Raw genomic sequence first — 24664 nt, 5'->3', positions numbered from 1 at the left:
AGAGCTGCCTTTACAGGGGACCAGTAGTCTGACACCCCTCCCACCCTTACGCTACCAAACCACAGTGTGTGCAAAACCGCTCATCTGGACCCAAAAGACGTGATTTGTGACCGTGTATCACCGTAAAGATGGCCAGAAGTCAGCATTGTGAGAGGACGCACAGTGAGGGTGCGCGCGCTTCAGTCTGACGTCGCGCCGCTCGCTCCAGCGCTGCGCCTCTGTTGCGCTCAACATCACCACCACAAAACCAACCCAAACGTGGCGATCGTTCAGCGTGATTTGACATCGTGATACCTGGGAATCAAGGAGATGAAATTTAGCGTCAACGTGAGTATAACTAGGTCTTTGCTTTTAGAATGTAATGGGAATTTATTTAGCAAACACTGTGTGGAGGAAGCTAACGGGACTGCCCGCTGGCAAATGTTACATCACTACTGCTGCTTCAGATTTAACTATGATTTTGTTGTATGCTGCGAATGAAATTACTCGACATTTATTCGTATTGTTGTTTTAAAATGGTAAAATGCAGACGCTGAAGACGTGTGCGCATTCACAGTTATCTGCGCTCAATCCCGTTTTTACGCTCTTTAATATCTGCATAGTGGTTTTTAAGATCTTAAAGGTGGGTTTCTCCGCCTTTAGAATGATCTAATCATCCAGAAAGCATGACCCAATAGAGACACATTCGTGTCATGGTCCGGCTGTAACGTTAGGCTTTTTTGTTTTGATGTTTATTTTGTATTGTTTATTTATGTTTCGACTTGCTTTCATTACGATGGCGCATTGCATGTAAAATAGAAAATAATGCACACGTGATAAAATCACTAAACAGGCCCCAGATCCAGATCCAGATCCAGATCCAGGGAGTGCTGCTGTTACAGTATGTCGCTGTGCGCGAGGGAGGGAGGTCTGTGCTTGCGCATTGATCACAACAGCAGCGGTTCACGAATAAACACTTGAAAACATCGGGACTTAAAGATGATCATATGAACGCTAAAAATAATGGAGAAAAACAAAAACCCGACTAACACCAATATAAGCCGCATAAAGGCCTGTTAATGTACACGTATGTATGTTTGATATGTCATTTCTGACAGTGATTCTTCAATATGGCTTACTTTTCTGTCCCCTAGTATGATTTTTAAATTAAATGCTATGCGAGTCAATGTAGTTTCGAAGAATAGATTAAAATACATTTGAAGCTTTATTAGGTCTCATTCCTATAAAGGTTATGATTGGAGAATTGCACAACCTATTTATTTTTGTTTATTTTAGACTATATATGGTTAACTGACTTTTAACTAGTTGTGTAAGCAAGTCCATGGTTTATCTTTAATTATATATATATATATACAGTACAGACCAAGTGTTTGGAAACATCACTATTTTTAATGTTTTTGAAAGAAGTTTCTTCTGCTCATCAAGCCTGCATTTATTTGATCAAATAATAGAATAAAAAAAAAAAAAAAAGAAGAAGCTATGTTTTTAAAATATAAATATTTTGTAATAACAATATACACTACTGGTCAGTAATTTGGGGTCAGTAATTTTTTTTTTTCTTTTTTTTTTTTTTTAAATAAAATCAATACTTTTATTCAGCAAGGATGTGTTAAATTGATAAAAAGTGATAGTAAAGAAAATATATTATTAGAATTTTTTTTTTTGAATAAATGCAGTTCTTTTTAACCTTTTATTCATCAAATATATTAGACAGCAGAACTGTTTCCAACACTCATAATAAATCAGAATATTAGAATGATTTCTAAATGATCATGTGATAGACTGGATGTTACATGTGACACTGGAGTAATGATGCTGAAAATTCAGCTTTGCATCACAGGAATAAATTATTTTTTAAAGTATATTCAAATAGAAAACTATTATTTTAAGTTGTAATAATATTTCACAATATTACTGTTTTTTTCTGTATTTTTGATCAAATAAATGCAGGCTTGATGAGCAGAAGAAACTTCTTTCAAAAACATTAAAAATAGTAATGTTTCCAAACTTTTAGTCTGTACTGTGTATATATATATATATATATATATATATATATATATATATATGCTCTACCACTTTATCATATTATACCAAACCCACTTAAATTTTAGATAGATATTTTTCTTACCGAATGTGACAAATGTTGTAACAGACTAAACAGAACAAAAGACATGCTTTGTGCCAGTGACTGTCAGCATTGTCCGCTACTTTCTTTTATAAATATTGTTAAAATACACACTCCGATAAACACACAGTGAGCGTGTAACATTTTGCATGCTCTTCTTTACAGTGTGTAACTATGACCATAGCAGAATGTTACTCTTTGGAACCATAGTGGTCGTTTGTGGTTGAATATAACATTTGTGACACTGGACCACAAAACCAGTCTGAAGTGTCAATTTCTCAATTTGAGAAACATTGATGTATGGTTTATTAGGATAGGACAATATTTGGCTGAGATACAACTATTTAATAAAAATCTTGAATCTTGTATTTGAAAATCTGGAATCTGAGGGTGCAAAAAAATCAAATACTGAGAAAATCACCTTTAAAGTTGTCCAAATGAATTCTTAGCAATGCATATTACTAATCAAAAATTAAGTTTTAATATATCCTAATGTAACATGATCTTTACTTAATATCCTAATGATTTTTGGCATAAAAGAAAAATGGATAATCTTGACCCATACAATGTTTTTTTTTTGGCTATTGCTACAAATATACCCCAGTGACTTAAGACTGCTTATGTGGTCCAGGGTCACATTTATTTTGTGTTGCATAACTGACATGGGCTGATATCTGTTTCTTTCCATCACTGAAAGAACTTTCTAGTCTGATTCCTTTTAACAAAAGCAGCTTGTGTTCAAGAGATGATTGTGAGATGTTGTCATTTCAATTCGAAGCTTATTATTAATTTTAAGCTTCTAAAATTGACCATGATAGTGCAAAATAGTAAAACTGACTTTTGGACTTTTGTTTTTGGAATCATAGTTACATGTAATAATTGAAGGTGTGTCGGGTAACGTTGTCATTTGGGCTATGACTATGTATGGCTGGCTTTTTCATGTTTTGTTGTACAGTAACTTGATGTTTAACGTTACTTTCATCCTGACAGGTAAGAAAGGCGAGCATGAAAAAATATTTTTTTATTATCTGGTTTTGTAGAAGTTCGATTTTGTGTGTGTGTGTGTGTTTAGTACCTTGGACGTCAATGATTTTTTTTTTTTTTTTTTGGGGACATTTAAACATGAGTCACACTGGGAAGAAACATTATGGAAACCAGTAAACCCTTTTTATCTTTTCTTCTCTAATCATTTTCTGACTGTGACCTGTTTTTCTTTAGATTTCCAGGCTATTGTTATCTTATTTCAAGTTGCCAAAATGGCTTTTTGAAAGTAGCCTCTCTCTTTAAAGTCTTCAAATGACAATATTTTTGTCAACACAGCCTGTAATTCAAACCACTTTCTGCAGCTTCAAATAAACTATGTTCAGTCAGTCGGTCAGTCTCCTCTTCTACTGTAACAAGAAAAAGGGTCAATAATTTTGTATATACATTTGCAAAAACGCCTTTAGTCATCTAATAAATAATACTAGAAAACCAATCTGAATTCTATTCCAAATTGACTACTCAGTTGTAGTACCCAATCCCTTTCTATGTTTGTGCATGTGTGAGAGGCATGCCGTCTGTCTGCAGCTGTCCATCTGATCTTGTAGCTAAACGCCCAGTCTGTGGAATCTAGTGGCTGTCATGGTCTGTAGTTATGTAGCAGTGAGACCTGAACACTAGTTGGTCCCTTCAGTATGTCTCAGTAGTGTGTGACTGATTAGATGAAGTCAGGCTAAACTGACTCATGAATTACTAGAAATAGATGCTTCAGACTGTGTGAACTCTATTAAAGGTCTTGGATACATTTCATTGTTTCTCCAGCAATGTCAAGTTGAAATTGGAAGTCATCAACATCCTGTGTCTTCAACAGTGTAGTTTTTTGTGACCTGAAGAAAATGTTCTTCTGTTCTTGATGGAACAGATGTAGCGGCAGTTCTTTTCTTTCATATTTCGACATGCATCCGAGTAAATGTATTATTTAAAAAAATGTGTGGTACTTGGTTCTATGCATCAGTTGTTGAGTGGATAAATGTGAGTTTCAATAATCAATAAGCAGAGTAAATAATCTAAAAAACTTAGCCCCGTGCCGTTTCAAATCCATAAAAGCTTTGTTTGTCTTCGGAACACAATTTAATATATTTTTGATGAAAACTGGGAGGCTTGTGACTGTGATGCAGAGAGACACAGAGGAGATGAATTCTTGAAAAAGTAGTTATTTTTGTTTTCTTCACGTACAAACAGTATCCTCGGTGCTTTATAACGTTACGCTTGAACCACTGATGGCAGATGGACTGTTCTGACGATGCTTGTCATACTTTTCTGGACCTTGACAGTGTAAGTTACTTGGCAGTCTATGGGACAGTCACAAGCCTCCCGGTTTTCATCCAAAATATCTTAAATTGTGTCCCGAAGATGAATGAAGCTTTTGAAGGTTTGGAACGACATGGGGATAAGTGATTAATGACAAAATGTTCATTTTGGGGTATCCCTTTCAGAAGTCCATCTTATGTTACCAATCAAAAGTATGTAATTTTATTGGAAGATCGAGGTTGATAACATTTTGATTAAAAAAAATTAATGTATAATCAAATTAATCATGCACAATAAAATAAATCACATGTATTTAGTAAATAGAGTGAATTTTCTTTCATGCCAAGTTCAAACAGTGCTTTTTTTTTTTAGAATTGGGTAATAGAGTAGCATTCCAAATGTCCTTCTGAAAATTATTTTGTAATTTGAAAAGAAAATATTTTAAAGTAATGTGGTTCAGAATATATTTTCTTAAACACACAGACTGGCAGGAACACACGAGTGTTACGTAACTGAGTTTACATTTACATTTATCCATTTAGCTGACGCTTTTATCCAAAGCGACTTACAATTGCCATATATGTCAGAGGTCACACACCTCTGGAGCAGCTAGGGGTTAAGTGTCTTGCTCAGGGACACATTGGTGTCTCACAGTGGATTCGAACCCGGGTCTCTCACACCAAAGACATGTGTCTTAACCACTGCGCCAACACACCAGTTTAATCTGGCAAGACAGCAGGAGGACACAGACAGTTTTATGAGGTTTCTCATTGACAGGTGATGTTTGCAGAGGACCTCTTGTTGTTATATGGCTCCTATCCGTTAAGGTAAAATGCACAGAATTTCCATATTGTTTACATAATCAATTATTGGCAGTATATTAAATGTGCTTACAAGAACAACCTAAGGAAAAAAAATATTCCATTGCTGTATAGTTAGGTTTGGTTCATACCAGTTAGTTTGGTCGAAAATGAAGTAAAGAAGATTTTAAGCATGTAAAGATGTGCATGATCAACAAATGCAAAATATGGCGATAAACACTGGCCTAGTTGGCCCAAGACTTATGTCAGCCTGCCAGTAACTCTCTGTATTGGACCTCGTCCGTTCTTATTGTTGAGACCTCAACCACATGTAAAATAAATGCTAATAACCTAATTTATAATGTCCATGTTAAGGCAATTAGAAACTATAGCTAGTTTTTAATGGCACTATTCTGGATTTAGACTATTGAACTATCACCAACACTGGCACACACACACATAAAGAGACTTTCAGATGATGTAATGTGCTCTACTACTTCACAGAGACGGTTTTAGGTCATTGTCAGGCTCTGCATGTCCTATCACTCTTTGCTGTAGCTGTCTGCCCAGTCCGAGACCCAACAATAGGTCACTGACCCACAGCCATTTCCTCCTTCAAGATTTCCGCCCGTCTAAAATAAGGTCAACATCCACCACTCACCCCTCCCTTCCTCTCTAGTGAAGCCAACACCATTGGTACACCAGGAAAAGTATAGTGAGTATCACTTTGACCAAAATAAGAGCTGTGGCCTAAGGGTTAGCACATACTTACCACAATGTGTGTGTAGGTGACATGGAGTTCATCTTGCATCATTTCCTGAAATTCACTATCATTTCTGGTCTTATTTCTTCTCCATGTAACTAAAATTCACAAAAATATACAAAAAAATATAAAAAATGATCACTGTTAGAAAGTGAGATACTGTAATCTCCATTGAAATCTGTAGTTATCTCTAAATGATGAATAATAATGAATAGTTTTACAGTAAAGACCCCAATATAAATTTATTTTTAGGAGTGAAAAGAAGTTACTTTTACTTTGAGAAGTTATGGAATACCATTGAAGTGGTATACTGTTGGCAAACATACTGATGCCACCCACACCATTTATTCTATTTTTCTTGTAGTTTTATGATTATGCTCTTGACAGTCCCTGTGTTTGGTTGATATAAAATATTAATAAAAATGATTTAAAAAAACATGCTTTCAAGATCCTGGTTAACTAATCACTAGGTCAGTATATATTTAATTATTAGGCACCTCTATTTATCTTCTCTTAGTTTTCTTCATGTATGTTTAAGAATATTTGTGTTGGTTTAAATGTATTTCCTTAATATTAAATAATATAAATTAAATAATGTATTTACCCGTGTACCAGTTTATTTAAAGCTTGTCTACATTCTGATTCCATTGTAGGGGTGGCACGGTTCATCTTTTTCACAGTTCGGTTTGTTTCACAGTTTTAGAGTCACGGTTTCGGTACAGTTCGGTATGTACTATGTTTATGGAAAAACTATACTTTCTAATAATAAAAAAAAAGAATATTCTATCCAACTACAAGCAAAAGCACAAATAAATACAATAGAGTAAAGATACAAAAAATAAACAGATTTTCAGGTTTTTTGTTTAGGGAGGTCTAGCATTAGTTTTTAGGTACAGAAATTTAATAAAGTAATCAAATGTAAAACAGCATTGCATATTGGACTGTATAAATTAAAGATTATTCTTTAGTAAATTTACAAAAGCTTTTTAATCAAGAGCAGTGAGTGATTTCTTTGTTGCTGTTCGATTAATATAAAAACTGTCACTTTAAGAGAATGCACTGATACAGTGGTCTACGTTCAGGCATCTTACCAAGACAGGCATTTTGACCTAATTTTTTTCTGAATTTGTCCATTTAAACACAATACTTGAGAGAGAGCTTATATTTGCGCGTGTTCTGTTAAGCGCACTCACAAATCTTCACACTGCGCATGTGAGCTCGCGTCCTCTGGCTCTTAAATGTTTAAACTGACAAAGATTAAATGAGTTTAGTTTAAACACTATCAGCACCCGGGTGATGACGGAATAAATGACTGTTCATAATCCAGCATACTGCATTCACATTGAAGAGTGCATGGTTTGTCTAAGGTTTTTTTTTTTTCATCGCTGTTGTTGTAATGTCTGGCAAGCCAGAATGCGCATCCATCAACAGAAACATATATTAACTGAACCCAGTTTGTTTTACGTGCTATTTACAGCAAACCATATTACAGGTGCTTTGTCGGATTTAAGTTGAACCGCGGTCCCAGTGCGTGCCAAACCGTATGTGGTGAACTGAACGGTTCGTTTTTTTTTAGCGGATCGTGCCATCCCTATTCCATTGTCATCTGTAGACTGAACAGATAAGGGGGAATGTGAACTGGATTTACTTTATTATTATTCTTTGTTGTTGTTTTTTGTCTGTTTTTGGTACTCAGGATTTGTCCCCATAGATCAGGTTTTTGTTATGTAACAGTCTTTGTTGAAAATTATATGATTACACAATGAGACACCTAACTAAAAAGCTCTTTCCTCTCATGAACACTGGATAACTTCATGTCTTACATGAAACGTGAAGATAATTCAAAACTGAATCCTGTCTCCTGTATTTTTTCCAGATGTTGACCTTCCACCAGGAGATCCTCTTTAACCTTTTATTTAATGTTCCTCACTTTCCAAAACCCCGGATTGGCATTGGACGTGTGAACTAAAGTCCTTTTGAAAACCAAGATCTGCGAATATCCAAATATTCTTCAACCTTACCCACTTTAGGAGAAGATGGACAGTCCACCAAAGCTAACCGGGGAGACTCTTATTGTCCACCACATTCCGCTGGTTCACTGCCAGGTTTCGAGCTCAAGACAGTGCTGTGGTAGTCCATTGAAAAGGAACGGTAATCCCTTCAGCTGCCCGGAGAATTTGGGATTGAGCCGGACCACCTCCCTACCTGAGAGAGACATTCTTCAGCGGGAGGCTTTGGTGTACAGCAGCCTCATACAGACATCGGGCAGCAGCCTTAGCTCTAGTGACACTTTTGGGGATGGAGGGATGAGGGGAGGAGAGAAACATGGAAGAGGAGGGAGGGAAGGGAGTATGGCAAGCGACACTTCCTCTTTCACCTCAAGCAATTCTGAAGATCAGGCTCAAGGCCTGCTGATGAAGACACGGCCGAACTCGAGGCGTAACCCCTTTCTGCTCAACACTGAAGATGAAGATGAAGAGGAGGATGAAGACAATCTGAATGGATATTTGGAAGACTCCTCCTTTCACCTGCATGGAAATTCGCATGGCATCTCAAATGCAGCACTTGGAAATGAAGACTTGCCGCCGTTCCACCTGCATGACCTTGGGTTTACCGCTGAACCTTTTCTCTTGCATGAGTCTACAGAAAAACAATGGAGTTCCACTAATGGGCCTAGTGGGGAAGCAGAGAGCAGAGACCACACAATAGGTGGAACTTTAGTTTTATCAACTCACATGGAAGGCCTGAACATGCTGAGATTAGATAGTCATCGGCGCCACGGAAGCAGTGGTTCTACCCTTTCAATGGACTGTGGTGAGCAAGAATGGGGTGAGGATGATGATTATGAAGACCAGGCCATGCAGGGCGGCAGAGGAAGCTCAGAGTGTTCCAGTCTCGCAGCACCACATTGCTCCTGTTGTGGCCTTTCTCAGCCATACCCTGAACATTTTCACGAATCGTTTTCTGAGTGTCACCCGGGCTACGGCAGTGATTCCTCCTGCATTAGCTCCGATGGAGTGCTGGTAAACTTCAGCACGATTTACAACAAGATGAACAATGTTGTCCCGACCAAACAGTTGCTCAATATCAACCGTTCCAACGAGCAATCCTGTGGCTCTTCTGTGTCTGAGCTTGTTGGGATGGGTGGAACAGAATGTAGCAGTGGACGTGGAGCTTTCTACCTGGACTTACACACCTCCCCGATCGAACCCCCCCGGCATCCTTTGGCCATTCAAGAACATGCCAAATCTTCTTCTGTATCTCAGCCTCAAGGTGCCGCTTTGGAACTAGATGCCAACTGTAACTCGTACCACAACCTTCTCGGAAGCGAGGCACTGTTCTCTGCTGAAACTTCTGCCAATGAGCTCACCTCGTGTCTTCAAAGCCAAGCTCGCTTGGTTGTAGCAACACAGAATTACTACAAGCTTGTGACGTGTGACCTTTCTTCCCAGTCCTCTCCCAGTCCAGCAGGATCATCAGTCACAAGCTGCTCAGATGATCATAGCAAAGGAAGTCCCACTCAGCCAACAGAGTACTACCTATTCCAAAAAATGAAAGAAGAGGAAGATGCAGAGGTGCTATATTATTTGCTTCATGTTGTGTTAGCTTTTTGCACCATCACTCATTCTCAGAGTTGGGTAGATTACTTATAAATTATAGTCCGGTAATGATTCCAAATTACATGACACAATTTTTAATCCATTACATTACTCATTCTAGGTAATATAATAAGAGTACTTTTTGATTACGTAACTTGTTTATCAAATTGATTTCGATAGGATAATATAAAATCCAAAGAATATATTCCATTTGTTGTTATTAACAACATAAAGTGATTTAGCATTACATTATGTCAAGGTTTCCCACACTGTGGTTTATGAAGGAACTGCATGTGGTTTGTGAGTTTAATGAAAAGCTAATAATTAAGTCATAAAAAATGTAAATTAAAATATCAAATCAAAATAAAACAACCAGCTCTCATTCTATACTTCTACATCCTTTACATTATTTTCTTTTTCTTTTGCCAGAATGAAGATCCAAGTGAGATTGACTCTACCCGTGAGAAGATGATTGAAGGGCAGGTGTATATTAACATCTCACCACCTGTGACAGCCTGTAGTTCAGTTGGTGCGTCGGGGAGCGGTCGACCTCGTTCTCGTAGCTACGATCGAAACTTGGACAAGTCTCTATCTCCTCGCTTTGGATCCTTGGAGCGCTTGCTCAGCTGCCCTGTTGGGCTCAGTGAGAGTGCAGCCCCGAGCCCGCCACCTCCACCACGTGTCACTTTTGCAGAAATTGCAAGAAATAAGAGGAGAACTGGAGGGTCACCATCGCAGAAGGGTGGGATGGAGGCCACATCCATGCACTCTCATTCATCTGGAGAGTTCTCCCCTATCCTGGAAGACCTTCCACAGGGTCAAAGCCACAGTTTGCCACCGTTCACTCGATGCCATAGTCAAGGAAGCTGTGATTTGTCCCCTCCACATAGACTGCGGAGTACACCACTGCGGGAATCACCAGGGGGAGCGGGAAAACAGACTCAAACTAAAGCAGAAGGTAAGGGGAAGTTTTTTTTTACCTTTGAGTATTTGTAAAAGTTGGTTTATTTTGTGGATTGACTTAGTAGTTTGTGTTTGAATTATGTTGTTGTTCAGCCTGGCACCCAGAAGCCTGGTTGGATTGTGGAAGTCTTCTTGACTATGTATTCAATGGATAGTGATTATTAAATTAGATATTTTTGATGAATTTTGTGAGCTGTTTGACCCTCCCATAGACAGCAATGTAATTAACCTCCCATAGACAGCAATGTGTTCCTGTGGCTCAGAGGCTGGTAGAGCACTGCGTTAGCTTTGCAAGGTTGTGGGTTCAGTTCCCAGGGAGCACATGTTAGGTAAAAAATGTTAGCCTGAATGCACTGTAAGTCGCTTTGGATAAAAGAGTCTGCTAAATCCATAAATGTATGTAAATGTAATGTTACACGATCAACGTCCAGAAACTTAGCAAGACGTAACGAGATCAGTAAAATAATCCATCAGGGGTTCAACCATAATTTTACAAAGCTACGAGATTTACCTTTTGTATGCAAAAAAAAAAAAATTACGACTTTATTAACAATTTGTTTTCTCTGCGTCACCCTACTGCAATTTTGGAGAGTATCCACTGAATGTAAACACAGCGTATGCTTTTCTGTGACAGCTGCGCCTCGCAGATACATGATTTGAATGAAAACAACTGTCTATGGGAGGGGTCAGAGAGCTCTCAATATGCATCAAAAATATCTTCATTTGTGTTCTGAAGATGAACGACGGTCACAGGTTTGGAACGACATGAGGGTGAGTAATTATTGACAAAATTGTAATTTTTGGGTTAACTATCCCGTTAACATTATTTGCTTGTTTTATAGTACAATGTGGTTGCTAGAGTGTTGCTAGTATGTTTTTGGTTGTTCCAAGTCAAAAGAAAAAAATACCATATGGTTTGGACCCAAAAATAAATTTAATCATCCTTTACTCACCCATGTAATTTCATATCCCTATGACATTCTTCCATGGAACGATAATAAAAAAAATCTCCTATATTTTCTTTTCATGTTCTCTGGAGAAATAAATGTTATGTGGTTTTGAAACAACATGATGGTAAATTAAATATAACAGAAATTGTTGGGTAAAATATTCTTATATTTATGTCTATGGCTTTTTATACTCTGCCATAGTGTCGGGTGGTTTGACCAAAAGTCCATATCAGGTTTTTTTTTTTTTTTTTTAAGGATTCTAACTGTTTCACAGTTTATCACATTTTTTTGACCTGACTGTTCCTTTATGTGAATCAGAATGCATGAAACCGTTGCATTTTAATCACGATCCAAACAGAGATGCTACATGTAGCTTGATCAGTTTATGATGTAAATTAGATTGTATTATTTAAAAATTTGAAGTAAAAACAGAACAATCTGACTGAATGTTGTGAAATCACGCTACATAAATCATCTGCATGAAACAGCCAATAGGCTGAATGAGAGCTCAGATTCACTCTCTTACTGCAGGTGGCGCTTATGGAACAGCAGGATACAGTGTTTCCTTGGTTACTGCTGTAAACAAAACAGCTGCACTTTTAAATACTACATTAATATGCTTTATATGGAGATAAGATGGAAAGAAAAGAGCATCTAACCTGAACCTTTCTGAGAACAGTCAGTTCCTCAGAGAAACATTCATATAAACCTTCAATTCAGTATTTATTTTCTTCTGATATTTCACGCTTGGTAAAGTGAGGTTGTTTATTCTGCTATAGTATTTTCTCATCTTTTTTCATCTTCTGTTTAATGGCCGTTTACAGTTGGTTTATTAGCACAGTTAAAGTTGTTTGTTATTAATAGTTGTAAACGTTCTCCGACTATTAGTCGGAAGTGTATGCAGTTAACAAATTTTTTTTGTACCGTGTGCCTAATTCAAACCGCATTGAACCGATATATCATCCAGCACTAGGACTCTACCAGGTAATCTTAAATCTTATGAGATTAGTAAAAACAAATATTCTTCCAGCTGCATTATGTGTCATTCATGTCTGTAGCACAAGCAGTGCAAGAGTTGCATGGTAAAGTAAAGTTACCTAATACTTAGGTTTGGAGTTTTGCCAAAGCAAAATAAATATGCAGGGTTTGCTTAACAGAAAGGTTAACAAGTGTTACTGGGCTGCATGTTAGTTCTCTCTGTGCTGTGCTGCCCCTGCTGACTGTGACTGGGTTCTACAGTGTTCAAAAACTCTGATATATGAGTACTCAGGCATGTGGAGCAAACAGCTTGCGCAATAGCCCAGTGACGTTTCACACACACTGTGTGCCGTCAGAACACACGCAACACACACCTAGAGGTGTACACAGAGGAGCTTTATGAACAGGCTGTTTTGGGCATAATACCATGGTTGTTTATGTACCTCTTTTGGTCATTAATTTTTTGTAGCAGTGTTTTAAGGTATGTGTTTGGAAAACGTTTTTGTTTTATGTATGGTTTTGTTTCACTTTCATAAGAAGAGCCTGCTGTTGTTCTTGCTGGGTTTTATTCTAGCTGTTTTAAATTGCTGTCATTGTCATAGGCTTTCTGGTTTAAATTTACATAAAATAACTTGCTTCATTTATAACGATTTATGCATCTTTAGATATTGTTAATGCCTGCATTACTACATTAAATGAGACTCTGCCACAGACTCTTATGTTTAAACTTTATAATTTTGTTCTTAATCTTCATCTGGTTTATTTTCTCTGCATCCCTCATTGCTCATCTCGGTCTCTTTTCTTTCTCCCCGTAGGTGGCCTGTCTAGCTCCACAGACTCCTCTCCAGTTGTAATTCGCTATAACAAAGATCAACGTCCAACCTCGTTACCCATTCAGCCTTTCACTTTCCAGCACCAGTTTGGAAAACCACAGGCGAAGCCTCTCCTTCCTCTTCTGGACGGGTACATCAGCCATATGCAGACTCGAGTGGCGGCAGCACCCGAGGGAGGGGAAGATGACTCCGAAGAAGATCGTATGGCACCACACGGCTCCTCCAACACACCTACAACAGTGCGGCCATCCCCACTGGGCAGCTACTCCCCAGTTCGCCTCCAAGGTGCACCCACCTCTTCTGGAACCTGCTCCACATGCACTCCGACCCCGGGTGGTCCAAAGCCGCCACGTTCCCTCTCTTGCCCCATCTCTGCAGGTCTACTGCCCGAGCATACCCCACCCGTAATGACCACACGTACAGAGACTCCTAAACCTCCTACACCGCCTCCACCTCCCCTGATGAAGCAGAGTCCGCTGATGCCTGCATTGCCCACTAGAAATCACTGTTTCCACCGTGGTAATTTGCCGACTCTTCCCAGCTCTGGGCTCAGTCCTCTAGGATCACAGGAAGAGCCAGTGAAGGTTTTACCAGCATGTGTGACACCGCGACAGCCTAATGGTAGGTTTGGAGCAAAACCAAGAACATTCAGACAGTTTGTGACCTTATTAATGACTTAATGATCTTTTTATCTGATTTCAAAGAAAATAAACATTAACATGGTTTTGCAAAAACTATGATTTTTTTCTTATGATTTGAGTTGGATAGAATCGTATTAGGGGTGTAACGATACACGTATTCGTACCGAAAATATGCCTTTGGGTTCAGTATGCGTCTGTGCCAAACAAATCATTCAATAATGCTGTTTTGGTGCTCTATGATGCGGGGTGACAGATCGCTAATTGCCTCAGTTTAAATGTCAGCGTGATCATCCCTTACTCATTACTTCTAGTTTAATGTGAAATAAACATGAATGAACATCGCATACATTATAATCGCTCAATAAATGTTTCAAATGCTGAAAGACATGAATAAAACAATTTGTAAACAAAATGTCATGTGGGATTTCATTTACGCCGGGCAAGTCACCAGTGTCCACAGCTTGTTACTTCCCGAGAGAAATTAAGTCTAGAGAACAACATTTCTCAAAATATTAGACAATACTAATATTTTACTTTACCTGTTAGTGATTTTTTAATTACTTAATGTACATTTATGTTATGACAGCCACTATTTAAATTATTATATTTCAGCAACATATAGAAATTGTATAATTTAGAAGTTAATTTAAAAACTGCATTGTGTGCAATTTACATGCATACATTTTTTGTCTTTTTATTTAAGTGTTGATTATTATAGTCAAAAATAAATAGTAATTGAACTTAAGTTTGGTCACAGTAATGTAAAAGGGCTCCCTAGTTCAGGTCGATTTTTATCCCTAATAAAATATTAATTATAATTGAATGTACTTTGTTCAGCTTTTAAGAGCTGTACTGAAACCATACTGAACCGTGATGTTAAAACAAAGGTACGTACTGAACCATCATAACTGTGTACCATTACACCCCTAAATTGTATATAGGCTGCCTATCTGAACAAAGCCGTAGCTGTCTTACTTAGCTTGGCTTTTCTGTCCTTAAACTACTGCTAACTACTTCTCTTTTCTATCTCTCTGTATCCCCTTCTGCCCATGGTTTGCATTGCATCACTTTGGCATTTTCACAATTTTTTCTTACCCTTCTGACTGTTCTTTCCCTTTTGCTACTTTTCCCTCTATATGCACATCTATCCATCTTACTGTCCATTCACCAATACCTCTTTCTCTCTTTTCGTATTCTGTCCATCATTTGCAACCGTCCCCGTTTCCATCCATTTGGCCCCCCAGTGCACCACCTCTCCCCACAGGCTTTGAAATGGAGAGAGTACAGGCGCAAGAACCCTCTGGGTGTGGAGCGTGGTAAAGACGGCCCTCATTCTTTCTCTTGTGCTTTGGAAACCAAGAGACCCGGAACTCGTGTCATGCGACACAATGTGTTTGATTTCCCTCCCACCAATCAACCGCTCGGCTTCGGCAGACTGAATGGTGCTGAACCCATTTCTAACACTTAATGAGGGTTGAAGGGAATGAGCTGGAAAGGGGACTGGGGTGGGGTCATTTTGTTTGTAGTTAGTAGACACTTCAGTGTGTTTATGATCTTATCTTTTGTCTGTCATCAGCTTGTTTTGTCTATGTTTTTGGTATATGTTTGCATTTATCTGACTGATGTTGTTTTTGATTATAGGTCAGTCATTGAGGCAACTACCTCAGTGCTACAGTGACTTCCTGCCTGATTACTTCTCTCAGACGGAGCACCCTCCAGAGGAGTTCTGCTTATCACCCGATGCTAATACTGACAAATCCATTTCTATAGACCTGTTGCAGAAGAGAGGTGTGTGATTTAATTTTTTTCTGTGTAGTTATGCTAACAATGGCACGCCACGTGTTTGAGTTCTTAAGTTCTTAAGTTAACCTCACTCTTGCTAGAGGTGAAATGTCCTAGTTTTATATTTGGATTTACATTCATTCATTACACTTTATTGAAAGTCACTGAGAGTTTGAGTCATTAAATATTATCATGTAACTTTTGGCCATCACATGGGCATTATTATGCTAGATTATTGTGCTATTTTCAACGTGATCTGATGCCAAAGAATAGCTTAGGACATATGAAATAATTTATATGGCAGCACATTTATTCAGCTTTTTTTGGCCTTTGGAGGCCAGTTCCTGTTTTTGTTGTATGGACAAAAGCAGCGAAAACATTCTTAAAAACAGACGAAATAATGTCATACAGGTTTAGAAAAACATGAAGTTAAATAAATGATAACAGAATTAAAAAATATTTAGGACAACCATTATTTTAAGCAATTCCTTTTTCCTCTCTTGTCTTGTTTTGCAGTTTAAACAATGTCCAGATTGACCTATAATCTCCATATAGTCATATATACAGCAGTTTAATAACCTCAGCAAGCTCATCTTTAAAGCTTGAAGAGGTTAATATAAACCTTTTTGTTGCGGTGAGCCCTTTAGCTCTTAAATTAATTATAGTTTTAATGCACCGCACACACACAGCATATGAATCTGCAATGAATGTTACATACGCCCTAGTGACTGTCTCTTGATGTTGTTCCACTGGGTCCTCAAGTCAATCAAACAAAGCCCCTTTTGCTTTCCACTCACCTCAGAAATTGACCGTTCCCATCAGACCCTCTAAACTGCATTAGTACAAGAGAGAGCGTGTGTTTGTGTACTATTATTTGGAGTTGAATTTAATTAGATGCATTGAATAATAAAATATTTTCTATTCTTTCTCCTCTGTGTGTCCTTATGTAATAGGTTTAGTGAATGCCATAAACACAGCAGTGGATCTGATAGTGGCTCATTTTGGCACCAGTCGGGATGCAGGTGTAAAGGTACAACATTAAATGAATGAATGAATGAATAAATAACAGTGTTAAAGTCAGTGTACTTGAGTTTGAGTGTCTCACTAAAGGCAGTAAAAACGTTACAGTAATTTCTGGTTCACTTTCGCTATCTTATACAGGCCAAATTGGGCAATAGCTCTGTAAGTCCAAATGTGGGTCACCTTATTCTGAAGTACCTCTGTCCTGCCATTCGTGAGATACTGCATGATGGCCTGAAAGCGTATATACTGGACCTGATCATCGGACAACGCAAAAACCAGCCCTGGAGTGTGGTGGAGGCCTCCACACAACTCGGTATGAGAGGAATGATGTAGGGGATTATTGTATGGATGAAAATGAAGGAAATGATTTATGCTCATCCGTTCTGTCCTAGGTCCCTCTACACGGGTTTTGCACAGTCTGTTTTCTAAAGTCAGTCAGTATTGTGAGCTGACCAATCACAGTATGAGACTCAATGCCTTCATCTTCGGCCTGCTAAAGTAAGCTCTCTTTTCATCTCCCTGCTCTTCCTTACACTCTTTCTAATCACGCTCCACTTCATACTGCTTATGAAAGCACATTTTTGTCCCTTTCATTATTTTGTGCTTGTTAAAGCTTCAGCATGAAATCAGAATGGATTTTTTTTATTTGCATTCCTTCGTAGATTTGGCAAGCACAATAATACAAAGACAAATATTTGGTGGAAAAAAACATTCTATTTGGAACTATGTTTTTATCAATGCTGTATTTAGTAAAATATAGAATATACATGCTTTTTTAATGCAGTGCATTTTGGGAATGCTTTATCTGAAGGATACATGCAGAAAGTATTGCTTTAGATTTTAAAATAATACTTTTAATAAATATTGCCATTTTCTACCTTTGCAATGGTGCCGTAAAATTGTGTCTTGGTAGGCAGCTCACTAGGATTTAGAACAAATCGATGGCGTATGATTTTTATTAGCACTACAAGAAGCCAGGTCTGAAAAAAAAAAACTTCAAATCTTGCCGTCTGAAACTCAGCAGTGTTTTGAGAAGTCTTTAGAAGTCATCAAAAGCTCCAGTTTTGCTTTGATGGGCCTTGATTTACTCATCTCAGCTCCTGTGCAAACTTCCTCTTTTCCACTCCTATTAAAATTACAGTCAGAGACACAGCGCTTTGATCATTAGTTTCAGTTATGCATTCTGCAGCATGCTGAACTCTCTCTGTTTTGCTCTGTGCTGTGGTCACTCCTCTTCTTAAAGGGGAACTCCACCCCAACATGAAAAGTTTGTCATTAAACACTTAGCCCCATGTCGTTCCAAACCCGTTAAAACTTTGTTCGTCTTTGTAACACAATTTAAGATTTTTGGATAGACTGCCAAGTAAGTTACACTGTCAAGGTCCAGAAAAGTATTAAAAGCATCATCAGAATAGTCTCCATTTGCCATCAGTGGTTCAATTTTCAAGTTTCTGGATCTTAACAGTGTAAGTTACTTGGCAGTCTATTGGACAGTCAAAAGCCTCCCGGTTTTCATCCAAAATATCTTAAATTGTGTTCCGAAGACGAACAAAGCATTTACGGGTTTGGAACGACATGGGGGTAAGTATTAATGATAAAATTTTCATTTTGGGGTGGAGTATCACTTTAAGAAGTCCATTTTACATTACCAGTCAAAAGTTATCACTTATCACTCACATACAGTTATCACTTTCGAGGCTCCTTGTTGCACTTGTAGTATTTCACTTTAAAACAGATTTCCAGGGGTATTCAGCAGGGGTCCCCAACACCTAGGAAGTATATATATGTATATAGAAGACCCATCTCTGGTATAAGTGCCTAAGCGCTTTGAGTGCCTAGAAAAGCGCTATATAAATGTAAGGAATGATTATTATTATTATAAGTGCATGATTTCTGTTATTATGGAGTTATGTTTCAGATTTGATTTTACCTTTGTAGTTTTGGGTCCAAGATTTTACATCAGTCCCTCACCTTCACTGTTTTTCAGCTTGCGATCTCTGGAATTCTGGTTCAATCACATTTACACACATGAAGGTAGGACAATGCTTGCTTCACTTACATTTATGCTGCAACATCTATGTTCAGTATCTTGTTTAAGAGTAGTTGGCTGAATGGTGATGCCAAGATTTTTAGGTTTCACATACTCTATTGCCAGCATAATTCTAATAATTAGCATGTTTTGTGTCTTTTTATAATTTATTAATTTTTTCTGGCATGGTTCCCCAGACATCATAGCAGCACACTACCACCCATGGGGTTTACTACCCCTGTCTCAAGGGGCCTGTCAGCCATTGTTTGAAGAGTTGCTGCTCCTTCTTCAGCCGCTCTCACTGTTGCCCTTTGACCTCGACCTGCTATTTGAGCCACACCAACTACAGAAAGGGGAAGAACACGTGAGACACAAAGAACAGCTGTGCTCTGCTCGCCAAGGCTTCGACCAATCAGATCGCTCTACCTTCCAGCTCATGCGAGGCTCTGGAATGTTGGAGTCTGGAGCACAGGAACTGGGAATGCTGCCTGAGAGAGAAAGCTTCATCTTGAGAGATGAGGACAGCCGGCTTAGGATGGAGGGAGTGACATTAAAAACGAAACGAGATGGGCGGAAAAGTGAATCACGAGATAAGGAGGCTGGGGTTGGCAAAGAGTGTTTGAGAAAGAGTGATGGAGGACAGATAGAAGGCAGTGGGTGGTGTGGTGGCAGGATGAAGGGAGTTGGAGAAGACTGTGAGAAGGAGAAAAGGAGAGAAAGAGATGGAGATGGAGCCAAACAGAGAAACAGACAATCTGGCTGGTGGTACCAGCTGATGCAGAGTTCACAGGTTTACATCGACAACTCCACTGAGGGCTCGAAATTTGTGAAGTGGGAGAAGAGGAGGAAAGGAGGTGTTGAGAACCACCGTCAAAGCCATCCACCTCCAAGAGAAGGTGTGGTTGAGGGGGCCGAGGCCGTTCAGCAGATGGATGAACAGGTGGAACATGGTAAGACCAGAAGTAGCCATATTAATAGTGTTGGCAATGGGGTCCTCCACCAATCAGCATTGTCAGAACCCAACAAGATCGCTAAGGGGAAGCCATCGTGGATGGGAAGTCCACCGGAATCAGTGCTCACTGAGCTGAAGAAGAGTAAGGAGAAGCAGCCAGACTGCCAGGACGCCTATGAAGGGGTTCAGGCTCATCCAGAAGCAGGGGAGGATGGGTCGGCACAGGTGCTCCGCTGGGGTCGGTTGTTTGGAGCTGGAAACACAAGCAAGATGGAGAAGAGTGAGCCGAAACAAGTCAGAAAACAAAGGTGAGTTGGTCTGCATAACTATATTTAACTCAAGGGAGCCAGTGCCTCCTCAAAATATTGGATGAGAAAAAAAAGGTTGTTGTACAAAAATAAAACAATGCAAATATAACATTAAAAAGTATATAGATCACTTGCTTTTCCAAAGAAACACGGTCCAAGCAGGTAATGTTTGCATCTCTCTTGCCTCCTTTGAGCCCATTGAGTTTTCACAAAACCCCTAAAGAGATGGTGAGTTTAGTGGGAGTTTAGATGGAAAGTGATGTGAGATTTCACTGGTTATGATCACCTGTAATTAGTTCTTGCAATAAATCCCATCTCTTCTGTTCGTTTGTTCGGGAATCAGTCTGAATGAGCAATAAAATCGTGATAATGGGAAAACTAATTTATAAAAGTAAGTTAACAACTCACACACTTAGATATAGCAGCTTTTTTACGTCAAAATAAGACTTGAAATGGCCTGAAAACATGATCTGTGTGTTTGTTAGTGAATAATCAGCTTAAATCTCAGTGTCTCTATATTAACCAATATTTACCGAGCTTTAATGACTGATGATCTAAAAAATAGTTAAAAGTTAACTATTAAAAATAATTCACAAATTTCACAAATATAATGTATTGTTGAAATTGTTACTGCCTTGAGTTGATTATTTTTGAATAAATGTAAAAAACCTAATGGTATTCCTACTTGGCTTATAAAATATTGATTACATTGTTAATGTAAAAATATAAAATATATTTGTTTTTGTTTAAGTAATGTTTATATAACCAAGAAAATATGACTAGGACATGGATTTACATTTACAACACCTATTATTATTAAATTAATGCTTCAGTTATGTTGTTTATGAATTTTTACTGCTTAAGCTTTTTAAGGTAAGATGGGAGGTTAGTTCCGATTGGCTGTCAATATTTTTATGTTTTAGCTGGAGAACATCATTGTGAATGTGACTTCTGTGATATTGTTCCTCTGTCTTTGTGGTGTGAATTTCTCTATTCTCTTATAGTTATAGATATATCACAGATATTGCTATATATGAAGTTGGTCCAAATATATATGTATATTTTTTTCCAAACCTCAGTTGCTTTGTTTTCACAATGCGTTCTTAGAATTCCAGACACTAACAGCATTTTTTACAGAAGGAATTTTTAGTATAAACTTGCAGCTAATTTTCTAGCTATATGTTTGTCTCAGATTGCCGTCTGGTTGGTTGAGTCTCGACCGCTCTGTGCTGGATCTGGTGGCTCAGTCTGTTGGAGTGGGGAAAAGAGCAGAGCAACAATCTCTTACGTCTCAAAGCCAAGAATCCCACCTTGGCCAAACTGAACAAGCACAAACACAGAATCCCCCGACATGGAGACAAGCCCCACGGTAATGTTGTTAGACAACTCATAATGACTAGTTTTGCACTTCCAGAAGAAAACCAGTGCTTGCAAGGCAAGGCCAGAAGAGTTTTAAGTAAGCTTAGGTTTTAGGCTGTCAAATAGTCATCTATACACAGATTGTATGTGCCATCTGTACATCAGCACTTATTCTGTATTCTGTTCTGCCTTTGTAATGTAAAGGTGGTTATAGTTGATTAAATAGATCAAGATAAATAATAAAGATTAAATATAAAGCCCAAGCACAGTATGCAAATATTACCCCATTGATGTCATCTTCAATTTCGTGTATAATACAAACAAAAGCCAAAAAATACACTACACGACATGTGAAAAACGAGATTGAAATAATCAAAGTTTGAATGTTTCTTTAGCTCAGAATTTGATGTAAAAAATGTAATGTTTGATTAGTAAGTGCGACTTCACAAAGTCCCGTAATTGGCTTATTTAATGTAATTATAATATATATATAATAATGTAAGCATATTTAATATAATTATTTGTAAATGAAAAGGCAGTGCAGCCATGCCTGATTAATTAACCAGATCAGATCTCAACTAATTATTTCCTACTTTCTTTTAATGTCTCTTTCAGTCAAGTGAAGGCGTTATGCCATCATATTGCCACAGAGCCAGGGCAGCTCGGTTTCCACAAAGGTGAAGTGCTGCAGGTGCTCAGCAGGGCCGACTCTGATTGGCTGCTGTGTGCTCTGGGTGACACCAAGGGTCTTGTTCCCATCATATACGTGACCCTGATCGAAGACAGTCAGGAGCGCTGAAACTCACAGGCTCCGACAGAGACGGGAGTGAGATGCAGTCGGGGACAAAGAGGAAGGTCACTGCTCTTCTGAATATAAAATATGCTGCACAAGGGAGTCTGACGGATTCATTATGTGCTTGCATGTGTATGTAAACACCAATACACCAGTGCACACACACACACACACACAAACATCCCACTTTGCTGTTGTGAAAGCACCCTCTTTGTTTCAGTGGACAGCATTGAGCCAACCAGTGATTAGAAAGTGTAGATCTAGTTACTGAGTAGTGAAATTGTTTGCAACGAGCCATCAGGTTTTGCAACTTAGCCTGTAATCATAAATGTCAATAGCCTTTTAAAAAGAATGAAAAAACCAAATGAAGTTGTTAGATGACACTACTGGCACATATGCCTTGTCTTCACTAAATACTGTACTATTTTATGTAATCCAGATGTTAACCAATCAATGTTTTGTGACCGAGAGTGTGAGTACGTGCCCTTCAGAGGTCATCCGTGAACATCTCTTTCTCACACTGTGCAAATAACTGTATGAAGCTGAATAGTACATCACTGAAATTAAAGATCATTAACATGTTGAAAAAGACTAAATATTTTCAAGGGAAATCTACCTGTCCATATGCATTTTTTTTTTTCTCCAACCTGTGCTGTTTTGACAGGTTAATCGATCCAAAATCTCTGCCCCTTCATTTCAAGCTTTTTCACCAATAAGGGACAGTTTACAGCAAGATTGCCTGCATGTGACTTGAGTGCATCACAAATGTTTTGCTTTTCTGATGCGTAACGAGTTGAAATAAGCTCAATCTTTAAACTTAACTGTTCTGTTCCCTCCTATATTAACTTTTGCACAATCTGCAAAAGATAAAGAAAGGGAAGATGTGTCTAATGTTTGTCTACTTTAGATTTTTGGTTGTTTTAATTTGGTTTAAGGAGTATATTTATTAAGATAGATCAGTCTGTAGATGAACAGATGGATGTATGGTTAGAATGGAATGGATTTACTGTATAGAGTCTTATGTAAGTAGTTGAATAGATAATGAGCAAAAATATATATATTTGTTTTTTTTTGGGGGGGGGGTTGTTGGTGGCAAATCTCTTCCCCTTTCAATATATTAAATTCATGAGGTGATTTCTTAGATCTCTTAAATATCATCCACAAACACTTTCCTCTGTTTTTGCAGTACAGGACATAAAAAAGAAAGAAGACATTTAGACAAGGACGGTGAAATGCTAAATTTAATTCAAGGTGAGGCCTTATGGAAGGGAATGTGTATAATGTATTCTATTATAGCATTAAATTGTTATTTCAGGACTTGAGTATAATCAGCAATTTTATTTATAATAATATTGGGCCCTTGGTATGACACTTGACGGGCTTTTCCTTAAAGTAATCCTATTTTGATTTGATTTTTTCAAATTGCTTTATTGAGACATCAATAGATGATTGTCAAAGTATGTTTTTGTTAAAACAGTTTATTCTTTTCTATTTTTTTAAATGCATTTGTTATTATTTTGTGGATTTGTAATTGTAAATATGTTGCATTCTCATGTTCTCAAAAGGAATTACATTATTGACTCTAACAGTTAATAACGAAAACCATTCAGATGATTAGACAAAAATGCTTTTACAAAAAACAGCATAATCTAGATTATAGTGATGCTGCTTTAGGTCAATCCTGGTCACTTAAGGTTTGTCTGTTGGGTCTTCCAAATACACTTTGCTTTCAACTAAATCCACCTGGTAAATATCAGAGAGAGAGATTGCGAGAGAAATAGCTGTCCAGTGCCTTTTTGAACTAATGCGTCTGCTAGTAGGATTCAAGAGAGGTTCCTTACAAGAGGTTGGTGCCATTCCAGTTGCTTTTTCCTTCTGTATGAAGCAGGAATAAAATACTGGTAGAACTGGAATCAGATTATTAAAGGATAAACACCAGTCAAAGAGACATTTTAGTTGGGTGATGTATGTTTGTGCAATGTTCTCTCTCTGTCTTCGATCCTCCCAATATTTCTGGCCTGTATATACTGTACGATACCTGTAGCTTTCCCCTATGTGACCATGTTGTGCTCCTATAACATTACCATCATGTATGGATATCAATAACAAAGTGCCCATGTGAACACTGATGCAGTGCCTCTTGTCCTTTTTTTTATATATATGTTAATAAAATGTTTTCAAATACACATGGATAGGCGTTTCAGGCTACACATAGCCTTGGTTAAAATTTAAAATACACCAGGATTATGGTTGTGTTAACAATCAAATTTACTAGGATAAATATTTTTTTTATTTTTTATATTTTTTTAATTTACCATGAAAAATATTATTTAAATTAATTATTTAAACATGGGTAATCGCCCTGTGTTTTAGTGAAAATTTAATACATTTTCAGGACCATGAAGAACGTCATTTGATGACGACACGCAGCAACAAACTTTCAAAGAACCATAAGGTCTTCAAAATAAAACAAA

At 37.9% G+C, this 24664-nt stretch overlaps 1 protein-coding gene across 3 annotated transcripts; it reads left to right on the top strand.

Annotated features, from left to right (window-relative positions):
- Positions 1-12: 12 nt before the first annotated feature.
- Positions 13-22747, top strand: LOC132141590 (AP-4 complex accessory subunit RUSC2-like). 3 transcript variants are annotated; one of them, XM_059551251.1, is made up of 13 exons: positions 13-327; positions 7857-9555; positions 10027-10537; positions 13286-13924; positions 15189-15386; positions 15586-15732; positions 16680-16756; positions 16888-17062; positions 17142-17247; positions 18737-18783; positions 18976-20038; positions 21231-21407; positions 22013-22747. In XM_059551251.1, the coding sequence occupies exons 2-13, from the start codon at positions 8017-8019 to the stop codon at positions 22194-22196; spliced, it is 4863 nt and encodes a 1620-aa protein (XP_059407234.1). In that variant the 5' UTR covers positions 13-327; positions 7857-8016; the 3' UTR covers positions 22197-22747. The 3 variants fall into 3 exon arrangements, with proteins under 3 accessions (XP_059407234.1, XP_059407233.1, XP_059407235.1); XM_059551250.1 differs by having other exon boundaries at positions 10009-10537; XM_059551252.1 differs by lacking the exon at positions 15189-15386 and having other exon boundaries at positions 14-327; positions 10009-10537.
- The last annotated feature ends 1917 nt before the right edge of the window (positions 22748-24664 follow it).

This window comes from Carassius carassius, chromosome 5 (genome assembly GCF_963082965.1).
Source record: "Carassius carassius chromosome 5, fCarCar2.1, whole genome shotgun sequence".
Classification (NCBI taxonomy): domain Eukaryota; kingdom Metazoa; phylum Chordata; class Actinopteri; order Cypriniformes; family Cyprinidae; genus Carassius; species Carassius carassius.
Note: the sequence above shows the minus strand (reverse complement) of the source record. Positions and strands in the feature narration are given on the sequence as shown.